We start from the raw sequence: 16,095 nt of genomic DNA on the forward strand, positions 1-16,095 counted from the left end.
TTGAGGTGTCAAAACAGTGGAAACCTCTAGAAAGTGACCCCATTTTGAAAACAGCACCCCTCAAAGAATTTATTAAGTGATGTAGTGAGCATTAGTAACCCCGAAGTGAATGTGTAAGCTGTGCGGAGTAAATTGGGCACACCAAATCCTATTTTATTTTCCCACTAGCTCCTATGACACGGACAGGGAAGAGGGGCATTCTGGGGGATCAGCGCTGGTGTATTATCCCTCATAAGCTCTAAATATGGGGGGTCCCCTGAAAACGCTCGCACCGCTTATACATTTCCTTCTAGTCGCAGCCACTTATGTCCTAATGATTTGGCGACTTTTGGGGTTTTTGTCTTCACATTGTACAAGCTAGATTTTTATTTTTATCTTCTGGCAATGTGGCCATATGAGGACTTGTTGTTTGCGGTATTAGATGTACTTCTCAATGCCACCATTTTGGGGCCTGTAACTTATTGACTACATTTTATTAACGCTTTCTGGGTGGGATGTAAAAGGAAACATCAATTCTGACATTGCTTTTTAGCATTTTTTTTTTTTCCCGCGCAGCGTACAGCATAAGTAACATGTTACCTTTATTCTGCGGGTCGGTACGGTTACGGCGATATCTCATTTATATTATTTTTTAATGCTTTGCTATTTGTGCAGAATAAAATTCAATTTAGGGAAAAAAATCATTATTTTTGCATTGCCATCTTCTGAAAGGCATAACATTTTTATTTTTCGCTAGACAGAGCTGGTTGAGGGCTTATTTTTTGTGGGAACATCTCTTCTTTTTATTGGTACTATTTTGGTTTTCATCTGACCATTTGATTACTTTTTATTGAACATTTTGTAAGGGAAAGGTGGTGAATAATCATTATTTTGTGCGGTTTTCTACGTTTTTTTTTTTTACGCCGTTCGCCGTTCGGGTTAAATAATGTTTTAATCTTATTGTTCAGGTTATTACGGACGCGGCGATACCAAATATGTAATGTTTTTTTTCTATTTTTCTTTATTTTACATAATAAAACATTTTATATGGGGAAAATGGGATTTTTGGGGCTTTATTTATTTCTATTTTATTTTAAACTTATTTAAACTTTTTTATTTTTACTTTTTTCTAACTTTTTTTTTCTGTCCCCATGGGGGATTGAAGCAGTGATCGGTTGATCACCGCTTCACTACATATACACTGCAATACACGTGTTACACGTGTATTGCATTGTATAGGAAGCTGTCAGCCTGTGTAGACGCACAGGCTGACAGCTTCATTTACGGCAGGATCAGCCAGGTGCGAGGACGGGGTAAGTGATGGGGCAGACCCGGGGTCACTGATCAGACCCCGGGCTGCCCCCTACGAACACCGGCACCCCCCGAAACCGGCGCGGGGGGTGCCGATCGGCACCATTTTGAACTGAAACCCCGGAGGTGCCGGCGGTCATGTTGACCGCCGGCATATCAGGGGTTAACACCCGCGATCAGACCCGGTTCCGACCGCGGGTGTCACGGGGCATTGTCAGCCGTGTATTACGGCTGTCACCCGCTGTGCATGGTGCGCACACAGTTTCTGTGTGCGCACCATGCATCTGCAGTAATAGTACGGCAGTTTGCGGGAAGCCCTTCCCTGCAGCGCCGTACTATTACGGCGAATGTCGGGAAGGGGTTAAGGAGTTTTCCAGCTCATTTTTATTGATGATCTATCCTCAGAATAAAACATAAATAAGAGATAAGTTACCCATTGATCAGCTGTATGAAGGGACTATGGCACCTGTTTATATCACATGCTGTCTGTTTACAGTGACCAAGTGATGTAATTCAAGCCTTGTCACATAGATGTGTATAGGACGAGGCTGTAGTTACATTACATGGCCGCTATGAGATGAAAGACACTGTGTAAACAGAGAAGGGGTCACAGCGCTTACACTGATTCCACAGTTCATTCAAACAACTGATTCTTCCCTCATTCTGTCTCCCATTGAAAACAATTAGTGCAGGACACTTAAAAAAAAAAGTGTCCTGCTGGATCTTGCTGTGCATTCTGCAGCTGATTCAGAGGCCACAACTTGAGACTCCCCACTGGTTAGACCCATTTATTTGGGCCTAATTAGCAGTGGAGTACCGCAAGGGTCTGCTGATGTTCTGTATCCACCACCGTGATTCAGATGTCTGCCTAAAATTCCTCTTTACTTTCTGATGTCTGAACCTACTTGTATGGAATGGACTGTATTACACTCCTCTCCAGTAGGTCCGTCTCAGCAAAAAAAAACCCAAACACCTAATTTTGGTGTTTTTTTTTTTTTTTTGTTGCAATGTACATTGCAGTTTTTGTATAGTTTCTACTTGAATATTTTTCTGCCTGTGAACTGCCTCCTACCCTCATACATCTTTTTCTAGAAGATACTCCAGAGGTTCTCAATAGAGTTAAAGGCAGGGGAGGATGGTGACCATATCATGAGTTTCCCTCCTTTTATGCCTATAGCAGCCAATGACTCAGAAATATTCTTTTCTGCATGAGATGGTAGATTGTCATGCATGAAGATTGCTTTGCTACAGAAGGCACAGTTCTTTTTGCACCACAGAAAAAAGTGGTCAGTCAGAAACTCTATATTTTATTCAGAGGTCATTTTCATACTTTCAGGGACCCAAAGGGATCTACCAGATCTGTTCCCATGATTTTGACCCAAATGACTCCACCACCTCCTTGCTGACATTTCAGCCTTTTTGGAACATGGTGACCATCCATTTGGACCATTCAGAATTGCATGACATTCATCAGTAATCAAGACAAACTTAGTTTCAAACTTCGTATTCATGTATGCCTAGGCCCACTGCAACCATTTCTGCTTGTGAGCACTATTTAAAGGGTGGCCTAATAGTAGGTTTATGCACAACTGCAAGCCTCTGGAAGATCCTACACCTTGACTCCAGAGGCCCCAACAGCTCCAAATGCCTGTTTGCTGCTTTGTAATGGTATTTTAGCATCTGCTTTCTGAATTTGTCTGGGAGAAACCTTCCTCATTATGCCTTTATGTGCACAAACCCGAATGTGCTCTGAATCACAGTTATATGATGACACATGTTTTCATGAGATATCTAATGTTAGACTAGAAGGCATTGCACTATTTGATGCTTTTTTGAGCAGTAGAGACATCCTTTTTTTCCCCCATATTGCTTGAAACCATTAGCCTGCTTAATAATGTGGAACGTCCTTCTTAAGTAGGTTTTAGTTAATTGGGCTCAGCTGGCAAACTAATTATCACAGCTGTTTGTCACTGAAATCAATCTCAAATTGTTGTGAGGCGCAATACCATCCATGATTTTAATTGAAAAGCAAAAATTTTAAATCTTCATGACACTTAAATCCGATTTGCAGAATAATTTGGAAAGTGGCGTATGTCACAAATTGTGGTAAAAAGCAAGCATATTTACCAGGTAATGGCAGACAACACTAGAATAATAATGAGAATCTATGTTCTTGAGTTGAACATGTTACTATGCATTTTACCTGTATGCTATCGGTTATTAACCCTTTCCCATCAAATAAATTTTTAGATTTACGTTTTTGGCTCCCCTCTCCCTTCTAAATGCCATAACTTTTTTTTTCCCGCTCTCGGGGCCATTGAAGGTCTTAATGTTTGCAGGACAAATTTTTTCTTCCTGGTGCTACCATTAATTATTCTGTACAATATATTGGGAGACTGGAAAAAATTCGGAATGGGGTGGATTTGAAAAAAAAAGTGCATTTGTGCAACTTTCTTACGGGCTTTGTTTTTATGGCATTCACTGTGCAGCCAAAATGATATGTTACCTGTATTCTATGTTTCGGTACGATTCTGGGGATATCAAATTTATATGGTTTTATTTACATTTTAACCCCTTAACAAAAATCCAGAACTGCAAAAACATTTTTTTTTCTAAAAGTTGCCATATTTTGACACCCGTAACTATTGTATACTTCCGTGTACGGGGATGCACAGGGCGTCCTTTTTTGCGGGATCAGGTGAGCTTTTTAGTTATATCATTTTGGGGAATTGTTATTCAGAATCAAAACAGTGAAAAAATGGAAATTCTATCTGCTTAAAAATCAGTAACCCCCCGGAATCCTGCTTGTAGGACTTTTCTCTCTGCATTTCTTAAGCAGAATGGGGGACTGAGTCCCCAAATGGTCGAAAAACGCTTTTGTGACTTGTAGCCTCCATTTAAGGCTCCATTCCCACGGAGTAACGCGCCGCTCATTCTGACACGTAAACACGTCTCAGAGTGAGCGCTGTAAAACAGAATCCCATTGACTTCAATGGGTGCCGTCTTAGGCGCTCTACGCATTGAAGTCAATGGGAGGCTTTTTAATCCATTGATTTCAATGTGTTGCGCGCGTAAGATGGCACCCATTGAAGTCAATGGGATTCTGTTTTACAGCGCTCACTCTGAGACCTGTTTACGTGTCAGAATGAGCGTTGCGTTACTCCGTGGGAACAGAGTCTTAGTGTGTGAAGCTGGATACCAATATTTTTAGATGCTAAAATAGAAGGGAAGCAAAAGGAAAGCAGCCTGAGAAGTGGAGAGGCAAAGATGGTTCTTTGCAATAGAAAAGTGGTTTTATTTTTTGAAGGAATGCTATAATGTACTGTAATATGTAGAATTTTTCCCCCCAACAAACTAGGATACATCCTGGAAGAGGTTGTACGGTATTCAAAATCAAGGCTACTTTCTCTTAAAAAAAACACCAAAAAACAAAATAAGAAAAAGAACAGCACCACTCCTGTTCACAGTTCCTGTTCAAATCTCAGTATGTAAACTATACTTACGGAAACGCTGGTGTTTTCCATATTGGTATAATAGGGGCAGAAAGTCCACAGTGTAAAAACACTGCGGACTTTCTGGGAAAAGCGCTGAAGAAAAAAATGTGATGCACTTCCGCCTCTTCTTTTCCGCAGCATATTTTGGCCACAGCTCGCTACGTGGGGCCTTAGCCTTAAGGTACTCATTTACATTGTTATTTTGATCAAATAGTTGCGGAGCACTGTATGTAATAATTATTAGTATCACACTGGAGTTTGTGCTTTTCATATCACACTCTGAAACTGATAATTTGGCTACCTTAGAGCGGCTAATAATACTTTTCACTCTTCCTATCCAGGATGAATTTCACCCTTTTATTGAAGCCCTGCTCCCTCATGTACGAGCTTTTGCCTACACCTGGTTCAACCTTCAGGCACGAAAAAGAAAATATTTCAAGAAACATGAGAAAAAAATGACTAAAGAGGAAGAACGAGGTGTAAAAGATGAACTGTTGAATGAGAAAGCCGAGGTTAAGCAGAAATGGGCATCACGCCTTTTAGCAAAGCTTCGCAAAGATATCAGACCAGAGTTTCGAGAGGACTTTGTCTTGTCTATTACTGGAAAGAAGGCAGCCAGTTGTGTCCTCTCAAACCCGGACCAGAAGGGCAAGATGAGGAGAATAGACTGTCTACGACAAGCAGATAAGGTCTGGAGGTTGGATCTTGTCATGGTAATCCTTTTTAAAGGCATTCCGTTGGAGAGTACAGATGGGGAGAGACTGATGAAGGCAGGACACTGCTCAAACCCCCAGTTGTGTGTGCAGCCGCACCATATCAGTGTCTCCGTAAAAGAACTAGACCTGTACTTGGCTTACTTTATTCGAGAGAGAGGTGAGACAATATTTTCATTCAGTGTTCCAACCATGTTTCTACAATGTTTTTTTGTGTACCTTAACAAATCTCTTCTATATTAGTATTTTACCTTGCTGGACTTTTTGACTTGTTTGAGGTATGAATAGTATTGTGTACCTGCGGCAAGACACATTTTAAAAGGGTTTGCTATTTTCCCTCAAACCAGACCAAGCTTACTCATTTGTTTTGCAACTCAGACCTATTTATAACCATTGAGGCTGAGGCCACATGTTGCAGCAAAGCAGTGCTTTTAATGTTTCAGATTTTGCTGCAATTCTTTTGAGCCAAAAGGGTGTATTAGCAATTTTTTTTATTTTTTTTTTTATTTTAGAAAAAATACTCTTGCAGTGTTTTTACAGCTTTTTTTTTTTCAGTGATCTAGATTTATCATAGTGGATAAGATTAGACATTGGCTTTAAAATGGTGCTTCTTTGGTCCAGTGTGGTGCACCTAGTTTGAAGTCAATTTTTTTTGACCAGCTAGACGTGTGGATGTGGATTGTCATAAAAAGGATCATGGCTTAAGTGTGCCAAAAATGCAGTGAAATACTGTCGAAAAATTCTGGCTCAAAATAAGCCAACCGAAAGGCGGTTTAAATGAAAATTAGACAATGTAATAAATCTGGTGCATTTTCAGATTATATCTCACTATTTGTTAAAAAGGGGCAGTGTGTTTTATGTGTGTGATGCTTTTAACCCCTTAAGGACCAGGCCATTTTTTGGTTTTGCATTTTCGTTTTTCCCTCCTCACATTTCAAGAGCCATAACTTTTTCATTTTTCAGTTCACAGAGTCACATGATGGCTTATTGTTTGCGGGACAAATTGTACTTTGTAATGGCACCATTCAATATGCTGTGCAATGTACTGGGAAGCTGGAAAAAAATTCAGAATGAGGTGCAATTGGAGAAAAAATGCATTTGCGCCATTTTCTTATGGGTTTAATTTTTACAGCGTTCACTGTTTGGTACAAATGACATGTTACCTGTGTTCTACGTGTCAGTACGAACGCGGTGATACCAAATTTATATAGTATTTGAAATGTTTTGATACTTTTAAAAAAATGATAAACTTTGCAAAATAGAAAAAGAAATTTGTGTCATCATGTTCTAACACCTGTAACTTTTTCATATTTCCATGTATGGAGCTGGTTGTGGTGTCTTTTTATGCGGGACAAGATGACGTTTCTATTGATACCATTTGGGGAAAGATCTGATGGTTTGATCACTTTTTATTCAATTTTTTATAAGAGGCAAAGTGTTGAAAAAAACGCTTTTTGGCTGTTTTTATTTTTTTTGCCGCTACGTTGTTCGCAGTACGGGATAAATGTTTTAATATTCTAATAGTTCGGGCATTTTGGAGCGCGGGGATACCTAATATGTTTATGTTTAATGTTCTTTAATTACTTTTATAGCTAATCTAGGGAAAGGGGGGTGATTTGAACTTTTATATTTTTTTTATTTTTTTAATACTTTTAAAAACTTTTTTTTTTCTTCTGTTACATTTATGATCAGACCCCTTAGGTACCTTGAAACCTAGGGGGTCTGATCGCCCATACTATTCACTGCAATACTACAGTATTGCAGTGAATAGCAAAATCGCAGCACTTCTATTAGACGATGCCTCTGGCATCGTCTAATAGATCTAGTGCAGAGACAAGCCTGGAAGCCTTCAATAGGCTTCCGGCTGTCATAGCAACCGATCACCGCCCTCATGTGACGTTCAGGAGGGCGGCGATCGGGGAAACATGGCGGCGCCCATGCCGCCTGCGCTGTTTACACGCTGCGGTCGCGTTTGACCGCAGTGTGTAAAGGGTTAACAGCAGCGATCGGCTCGGGCACCGACCGCTGCTGTTATTGGCAGGTCCTGGCTGTATGATACAGCCGGCATCTGCCGTGTATGGAGCGAGCTCAGCGTGTGAGCTCGCTCCATACATCCCCATGCGACCCATGACGTACAGTTACGTCAAGGGTCGCTAAGGGGTTAATCCTTTCTTTGCTATTTTCAGGCCCATAAATTGTTTTCAAAACTTGGCATGCTGTAGGTATGGCTTTTATCAAACAGGGAAAAAAGTATGTTAAAGAAGCCCTAAAGGGTTTGTCCAGGATTTTTCTTATTTTTTTAGTTTTTAGTTTAATTTCAGCTGTGTTGAGGTTGGTGGGAAGTGAAGGGATGGGACTTTTAACATACAACCTGTGACAGACGCTCAGATGACCCCCTTTAAGATCTATATATTGTTTTTAGTTATTTTGCTCATTAAGGCTGGGGCCGGAATTGCTGTGATTTGGCCACAGTGGAAACGCCATGGGAAAAATCACGGCATTTTACAGTACTTGCAAAGTGGATGGGATTCATGCGTCGCGGTTTTGAAAATCGCGGCATGTCAATTATATTTACTGAAACGCCGGCAGCTTTCCCATAGTTCCCATAGATATAATTGTAACAGAAAGTCCACAAAGGAAAACTCTGTGAAATTTCTGTTCAAAGCGATACGGGAAGAACCATAATGTGTTCACGCCGCGGTTGTTCCCACAGCGCTTTAGCGCGGTGGTTCTGGCCCATGGGGCTTTAGCCTCAGGCTAAGGTCCCATGTTGCGGAAACGCCAAAGCCAAGAATGGCTGCAAAAGGAGTGGGAAATCTACAAAAAGCAATTGTACTTTTTCCTTCTGCTCAATCCACTCCTGGCTTTGACTCAAAAACCACAGCAAAATCTGCAACAGAAAAAGCTGAGTTTCTGCAACATGGGGCCTTAGCATAATGGGGTTTTCTAGGAGTTTACAAATGATGACCTATTCTTAAGAAACATTATCAACAGCATATCAGCCTGACACCTTGTGATAACCTGTGACAGCACCAAACAGCTTATCGCAGCTAGCATAGCTCTGTATACTATGTATCAGCTGTGAAAGTTATTGTAAACTCTGTGCCATTCAGTTCCTTTGCCAATCTTCTATTGATGAACTATCCTAACAATAGGTCATCAATAATATGCTCCTGGATAATTCCTATATTTGATGTAACTAACTAAAACCACAAACCCCCATACCTATTGGGCTGAAATACTGTTTGCTTTTTTTGCATTCCTCTCAGCTCTGTCTTCAAATAACCAGTGCCAGGAAGGCCTGCTGAAGTAAACTGACTCACAAAACTTTTCCTATTTCACATTCTCTAGATCAGGGGTAGGGAACCTTTGGCTCTCCAGCTGCTGTGAAACTACAACTCCCAACATGCTCCATTCACTTTCATGGGAGTTCCCAGAACAGCAGAGCAAGTATGCATGTTGGGAGTTGTAGTTTTGCAACAGCTGGAGAGCCGTACGTTCCCTACCCCTGCTCTAGATACTCATTTTTAGGGGACCATGGCAGTAACCAAATACAGTGTTTCATGTGAGTGCAGTCAGGTTGCTCTGTGGTGGAATTCGATGGATTCGGTGGATTTTAATGGATTATAGATTTAATTTCTGTAATAATTCTTTACCTGTAATAATTCTTTACCTTCTTATTAAAAAGATATTTCGGGCAAATGATGTTTCTTAGTACTGATCAAGAAGTAAAAATCTCTGTTGTCATTGTAGAGCCTGTGTTAAAGTTAAAGAGGTTGTTGCTTGAAGCAAAGATCTCAGGATCAACTCCTGCTTCACATTCAACATCACAGTCAGGCTGAAAATGAGTGAGACTGATGATGGCCGACGCACCCATTCATTTCAATAGGTACAGCACTTGGCTATCTCCAACACTCGTTGACTGTCACCAGTTCCACCCACATTCAGCCTGGCTCAGGAGAGTCCTGCAGTCTTTCGCTTCATGGGATAGTCCCTTTAAGCCTGCTCATCTCCTACACAGGTGAATGGGAGCCAAGTTGCAGTAACTCCATACAGCCACTACACAGAGAACAAAGTAATTTTGTTTTGGTCTGGTCTTATGTCATTTGCCAGGGAAGCCCCTATAATAAAAAATCTGATAGATTCAAAGTTTTCAAGATCATATCTATAGAAATTGAAGTTTGGTGCTGCATTTGGATGCTGTCGTGCTTTTCCGTTTATGATTGTGTGGATCCAGAATTTGAGATTTTTGGACATGTAAGCTTCGCATCCTAGACCCAAAAGGTTACAGAGAATGCGGCTAGCATACTTTGTCATCTTTCAATTTTGATTTGTTATGAAGTATGATACATTAAAATACAATTTCTTTTATGAGAGATCACCCTCCTTTTTTCTTCAACATACATTTTGTTGGAGAATATGTCTGAATGAGTCATAAATATGGTGCTATTGTATTGATAAATCTCTCCCTATGATTTTTCATTCCTTGCATTTCTACTTTGCTTCACTTTCTTTTCTATTATTTCTGTCTTGCTCTGTCTCTCTTACATCAGCATTATTCTCTCAGCGCCCCGCTGACTCCTTAAGGTTTAAACTCTAGGGAAATTTAGCCTGGAACATTGTGTCCCTTCTGAGGGGAGAATGTGTGTCTAGGCTTGGTTATGTGCACTTATTGTGTGTTTCTCCTTCAGACCCTTTGGCTTTATCTGCCTGTGTCTCACTCTTTGTCTTGTTTTCTCTCTCCCTAGAAGGTCACATGCACTTTTCCTCACTGTAGTTTCTTTGCAGAAGTCTTAACAAATTTACTTATCTCAAATGGTGGTTTAAGAGAAATATATTGGGGGTTGGGAAAAAGAATAGATCTCTAAGGAAATTAACTGAATGTGCTAAATGTACATAGAAGAGAGGTTAGAGAATATGGACGCTCAACAGAGATGTTGAATGTATTTGGTAGTGGTAAATATAGATCACTGATATCCTTTCCTCCACCCTCTCTTTTTTTTTCTACTATGCCCCCTTTTACAAAGAATATGCTTTCTCCTCCCTTTGCCCTGAGACATGCAGCAGATGGCACCAGTCTGCCTGGCAAAGTGAGGGAGGGACTCATCTGTCACTTTCTCAGTGCCAGACTTCACAGATGTGTATTAACCCATACAAACACAGTTTCCAGCTGCTATTCCTTATTATCGATCTCCATTTCACTACGTCATGTCACCAATTGCATTTGATCTTGCTATTCACATGGGCAAAATGAATAGTGTAATGATTTCATAGGTACAAAAATCACTGAAAGAATAGTTTGCTTAAGTCCTTCCCGCTTGTAGCTTTTTTCGATTTTTGGTTTTGAATCCCTACTTTCCAAACACCATAATTTTTTATGGTTAGAGCCTGCCAGTATAATTCATTCTGGGGGCGCACTATACAGCTACATGCAAATATTACCTGACACTTGTTTGCAAATTCGCAAAGTGCTGCCAACATAAAATTTATTTTTCAAGTGTGGCTTGCTGTCTAGCCATTGCCTCTGATTGTTTTTATCCTGGGCTCCTGTTAGTGATTGGAGCCCCTGCATTTCAACTGAAAAGATGGGGGTCATGGAAGAAGGATACACGTTGGCCAGACTCTGCACATAGATGTCATCTCATTAACCACGTATGTCTACAGAATATAAAGTTGAACTGGATATTGTCTTAAATAATTTACCCAGTGTATTATACAGATGCCGTACTAGGAGTATCTGTATGAAGTACACAGTACTGTGCCATGCCAGGGTTAGCTAGGGGTCCAACTGACCAGTCCGAACCTGTCTTTCTCTCTTTCTCTGCTTTCTGAAGATTATTGAGAACTACCTAAGATTCATCAAAGTCCTGCCTTAACTCTTCTGTGAAAATGCACATTTCACATTTGTGTTGGAGGCTCAATTGCAAAAAAATCGTCAGAGAGAAAAGTCGGAGGACTTTTTTCTCCGCCGGGTTTAAGTTTTGAAATGCTGGACACCAGATAGACCCCATTATAGTGACCATGTGTAACTGTTATGACCTGCTCTTTGCGCTCTCAGCCTCAGGCATAGAGTGTCTGAACGGCATTCGGCGCATGAATCATCTGATGCACTGCAGGGGAATGTTCACACTGGGCATGCTGTTTCTGTGGTAGCACTCATGCATGGATCACATGATGAGTTGCCTTGTTGATCAGTGCTTGGTGTGTCTTTGCCTCTGAAGGGGTTATGTCCTCTGCAGTGCTGAGAGCTATTACAGGCTATGGGCGGTTCTGAGTTCTGCTCTTTCCTATTTTAAGGGGCTCTATCAGCAAAATCATGCTGATAGAGCCCCACATATGCGTGAATAGCCTTTAAAAAGGCTATTCAGGCACCGTAAAAGTTATATTAAACTACCCCACAGTTTTAAAATAATAACCTAAAAAAGAATGTGCTCTACTTACCGAACGTGCATGCTGGGCGGGCTTTCAGGGTGTGTCTTCTTCTTCATCCACGCCTCTTCTTCCTCCGATGTCCTCTGGTCCCGTCCTCCTCCGACGCTCGCGAACGGACTTTGATAAAAAAAAAATTACCTGGGCGCATGCGCAGTAGCCGTAGTAGAAGCCGCATGCTACTTCGCATGCGCCCAGGTTATTTTTTTTTTTTATCAAAGTCCGTTCGCGAGCATCGGAGGACATTGGAAGAAGAAGAGATGTGGATGAAGATGAAGACACACCCTGAATGCCCACCCAGCGTGCACGTTCAGTAAGTAGAGCACATTCTTGTTTAGGTTATTATTTTAAAACGGGGGGGAAGGGGGGGTGTAGTTTAATATAACTTATACAGTGCCTGAATAGCCTTTTTATAAGCTATTCACGCATATGTGGGGCTCTATCAGCATGATTTTGCTGATAGAGCCCCTTTAAATCCGCTGTGAATGCTGTCAGATGCCGGTCTTAAACTTCAGTTTCCTGCGTTCCTGCGTCTGCCTACCTGAAGCTACTTTCTCATCTGAGTCCTGGCCCGTTCAGCTTCCTTTGCTGCCTATTGATACTATCCTAATATTTTCGAAGTATTGAGCTCAATTATCCAAACATAGTTGTTCCGAGTGCAGTGACCCCTAGCCTTCTTTTCTGTTTGGATGTTTGGACTTTTTGTAGGGTTTTTTGTGTGTGATACTAAGTTCTGTTTTTCCTATCCCTTTGCATAGTGTCAGTATTTCTGTGTTTCACATTTATTTTCTCTTCTATACTTTGTGTTCCTCATATTCACCATTAGTCCAGTCAGACCTCTGTGGGGGGCTTTTTCTGTATCTTGTTTCTCCTTCATAAATGTGAAACTAGTCAGGGTGTTCTGTTTCACTTGTAGGTGAGCTATTTCTCCGGCTGTGTTTGCGCCCTCTCAGGTTAGTTAGTCGGGCCTGCGGCTACTTCTAGTGTGCAAGGCAGGGATTAGGAGTATCAGACACGAGATATTCCAAACTGCTCTTACTCCTGATTTTTTTTTTTTCTTTTGTGTTTTCTCTTTAACTTTACTGAGAGGTTATCAGTCAGGGGCCAGTTCATGGTCAGAGATCCCCAGACCAGATCTCACAAATGACAGTCCAAAAAAACGTACAGTCCCATCAGCTAAACTAAAGCACAATCCAATCAATATCAGAGTGTTACCGCTCACCCAACTGTATAGTCCAGCTTTCTCCTGGCCGAAGCCTCCATATTCAGAAGTAAAGTAGTCTCCACACACTGCTTCATACACCATACTCCTCTCTCCAACAGTCTAGGAGAGGTTTTTAATCATCCTGAATCCTGTCGGTGGAGCAGTCTCCAAGTAAACCCATTAAGAACTGGTCCAGGATATATATTCCTTGCCAGACCTGTGGGATTATGCTCTCCCCAACATTGAAATTTGAAACACCAAGATCATGCCCTAAGGTTATGAAAATCAAAGAATCGATCTGCAAATGATCAAATTTTCTACCACCTAGCTCCATTCTGTTACATATGGGAGTGGCATAAAAGCCAAATGGAAATCAATTTTTTTTTAAATCACATCAAGTAATGTGGGATACTTTTGTGATGTCGACGTTTGCCTTTGTGCTAGTTTCCACCACTTGCTGCAGACAGAGATTGACAGAATTCTTAAACTGAAAGACTTGACTGGGCAATTCAATACGCTTCAAGGCCCAGATTTTGAGTATTGTTTAGTTTTGGGAAAATAATGATGAACTGGAATGACAACAAGAGGTGCTACTTGGCTACTAGTCAGATATCCAGCCACAGATGTTGCATTGACCTCACACCACTGCTTTCACAGGCTATCTTGGTGCACAGTAAGAGAGTAATAGAATCTGGATTGGAGGTCTGTTCTCTAAACCCGTGAGTCCTGCTGAGCACCACTGTCCTTTTATGTGGTACCCCCAAGCCAGACTGCATTCTGACATAATAAGTACATGGGAAAGGTTGCGCTATCAGACCAATTTCTAAAGCCGTACAGTGCCATGCAGAAAACAAGAGTTTGGTGCAAAAAACAGTGATGATGTGCAGGCAGGACAGGAACATTCCTTCAGTTTCAGGAAGAATTCATCAAGACCTAGATACTCCCTAGTACGTCTGGGACTGATGGTGCCCATTTTATTCCAGGGCAACACTTTCCCAGTGAAGTCTCACAAACTGCGAAGAAAGGGAAAACCCAAAAAAGGTGCAGAATCTGTTCCAAAAAAGGAATAAGGAAAGACATATCAGTGTGACAACTGCCCCTAAAAATCTGGCCTCTGCAAGAAGGAGTGATTCAGATTGTACCACACATCCATGGATTATTAATTTTAGAATTTATTTTCCATGGTGTATCACCTCCTTATACCGTGATGTATTACCTCCTTATACCGTGATGTATTTTGCACAGATATACCTCTGTTGTGCATCAATTTCTGGTAAATAACTTCATGCAATACCTGTGGGGTCATTTGCGACTGAAAACTACTAATGGAAATTCAGCACAAACAATAGCAATCTATCCCGCTGTGTGCACATACACTAGTTCAGGTAGAACATTTCTGTAATCTAGAGAAATTACTTAACAAATTTTGAGTGCATTTTCTACTTTAACTGCTTGTGGAAATGAAAAAATGGGGTTAAAGCAGTATTTTATTGAAAAATCACCTGTGGGGTCCAAATGCTCACTATGCCTCTTGATAAATTTCTTGACTCGTCTAGTTTACAAACTGGGGTCATAAGTTCGAAGTTTTAATTGTTCTGACACCTTGACATGCTCTTTCCTTTTTGTACATACTGTGTGAACATACATCAGATTATATCCCCATGTGGGGTATTTCTGTAGTTGGGAGAAAATACTTAACAAATTGTTGGGTGCATCTTCTTCTTTAACTCTTTGTGGAAATGCAAAAATTGAGGTTAAAGCAACATTTTATTGAAAAAACATTCCATTTTCACTGCCCAATTTTGCATAAAACACTCACTCTGTACTCTCTATTCCTCCTGATAAATTCCTTGGGGTTCTAGTTACCAAAATGGGGTAATTTGTGTGGGTCTTCAACTTTTCAGGTTCCTCAGGAACTCTGCAAATGCAACTTGGTGCCTGATACAAATTCTAGAAACTATTCTAGCGAATCCCATCCACACATTGCAGAAAAATATGCGCAACAGTAATGCTGCAATTTCCAAAACCATAATAGTCAGGTATACCACCTGAAGGCCAAATGACATCATCTAGGAACTGGCCGTACCATGCAATGTTATGTAAAATGGGTTTGTTGCCCTTTCCACCACAATACAAATATATTTGTCTTAAGTATTTGGCACCCATAGATGGCCCTGACATCTGCAAATAATATTTCTCATTAAACATATGATTTCTCATTAAAAAAATGATGCGTTAATAAATACCGTAATGCCATCAGAACAAAAACCTGTAAATTTACACTATAATATCAGGAGTGTGATAAATACTCAGACACAGCCTGTATACCCAAGGTATGGGGAAATTATGGAGAAACGAAGATTCAATATCGCACAACAGCCAGGAAAATTGCTCCTGCTATGTGATATTGTGAACAGTACACAGAACATGTTTAGTATATTTACTAGCTTTGCAGTTTCTGTCTGACCATCGCTGTCAACCATTTGGAAAAAGAGTCCCAGCTATGAAAAAATAGAAGAGTAGGTTTGGCCTACTGACTCCACAGCCCTGACAACAGGATTCCTCCTATCTCCTACCTCACCCTATCTCAAAACATAGACACAGTAGCACAAGTTAAAGGAGTCTGTAGAGGTTAATCCAGTCTCCAAATATATTTCTGTCATTCAGTTGGTGCACTGGGGGTAGGTCTTCAGCTTCCTGGAGCTCTCTTCTTGCCACTCTGACCCCCGCTACCTCCTGTCTGCACCACAATGTGTAGTCAGAGTTGATCGTTCCACTGTTATGACATCACCCATCCTAGTTGAGTGGCAAGAACCTTACTCCCAGTGCTGAAGGCCTGCCCCCAGAGCACCAAATGCCTCATTTCCATAAGAATTCAAAGTTTTTATTCTACAACTCTACAAAAGTGACATACATATCAAAGTTATATTATTTATCACTGTAATGGGCTCTGCCATGTGGTAGT

The 16,095-nt window shown here is 40.9% G+C and overlaps 1 protein-coding gene across 3 annotated transcripts in view; it reads left to right on the plus strand.

Annotated features, from left to right (window-relative positions):
• NFIC (nuclear factor I C) overlaps positions 1–16,095 on the plus strand; it is a 136,930-nt gene that overhangs the window by 15,714 nt on the left and 105,121 nt on the right. For all 3 annotated transcript variants that reach the window (XM_075283438.1, XM_075283445.1, XM_075283433.1), the window contains exon 2: positions 5,126–5,657. In XM_075283438.1, coding sequence (XP_075139539.1) covers positions 5,126–5,657 — 532 coding nt within the window. The remainder of the gene's footprint in view (positions 1–5,125; positions 5,658–16,095) is intronic.

This window comes from Leptodactylus fuscus, chromosome 1 (assembly GCF_031893055.1).
Source record: "Leptodactylus fuscus isolate aLepFus1 chromosome 1, aLepFus1.hap2, whole genome shotgun sequence".
Lineage (NCBI taxonomy): Eukaryota > Metazoa > Chordata > Amphibia > Anura > Leptodactylidae > Leptodactylus > Leptodactylus fuscus.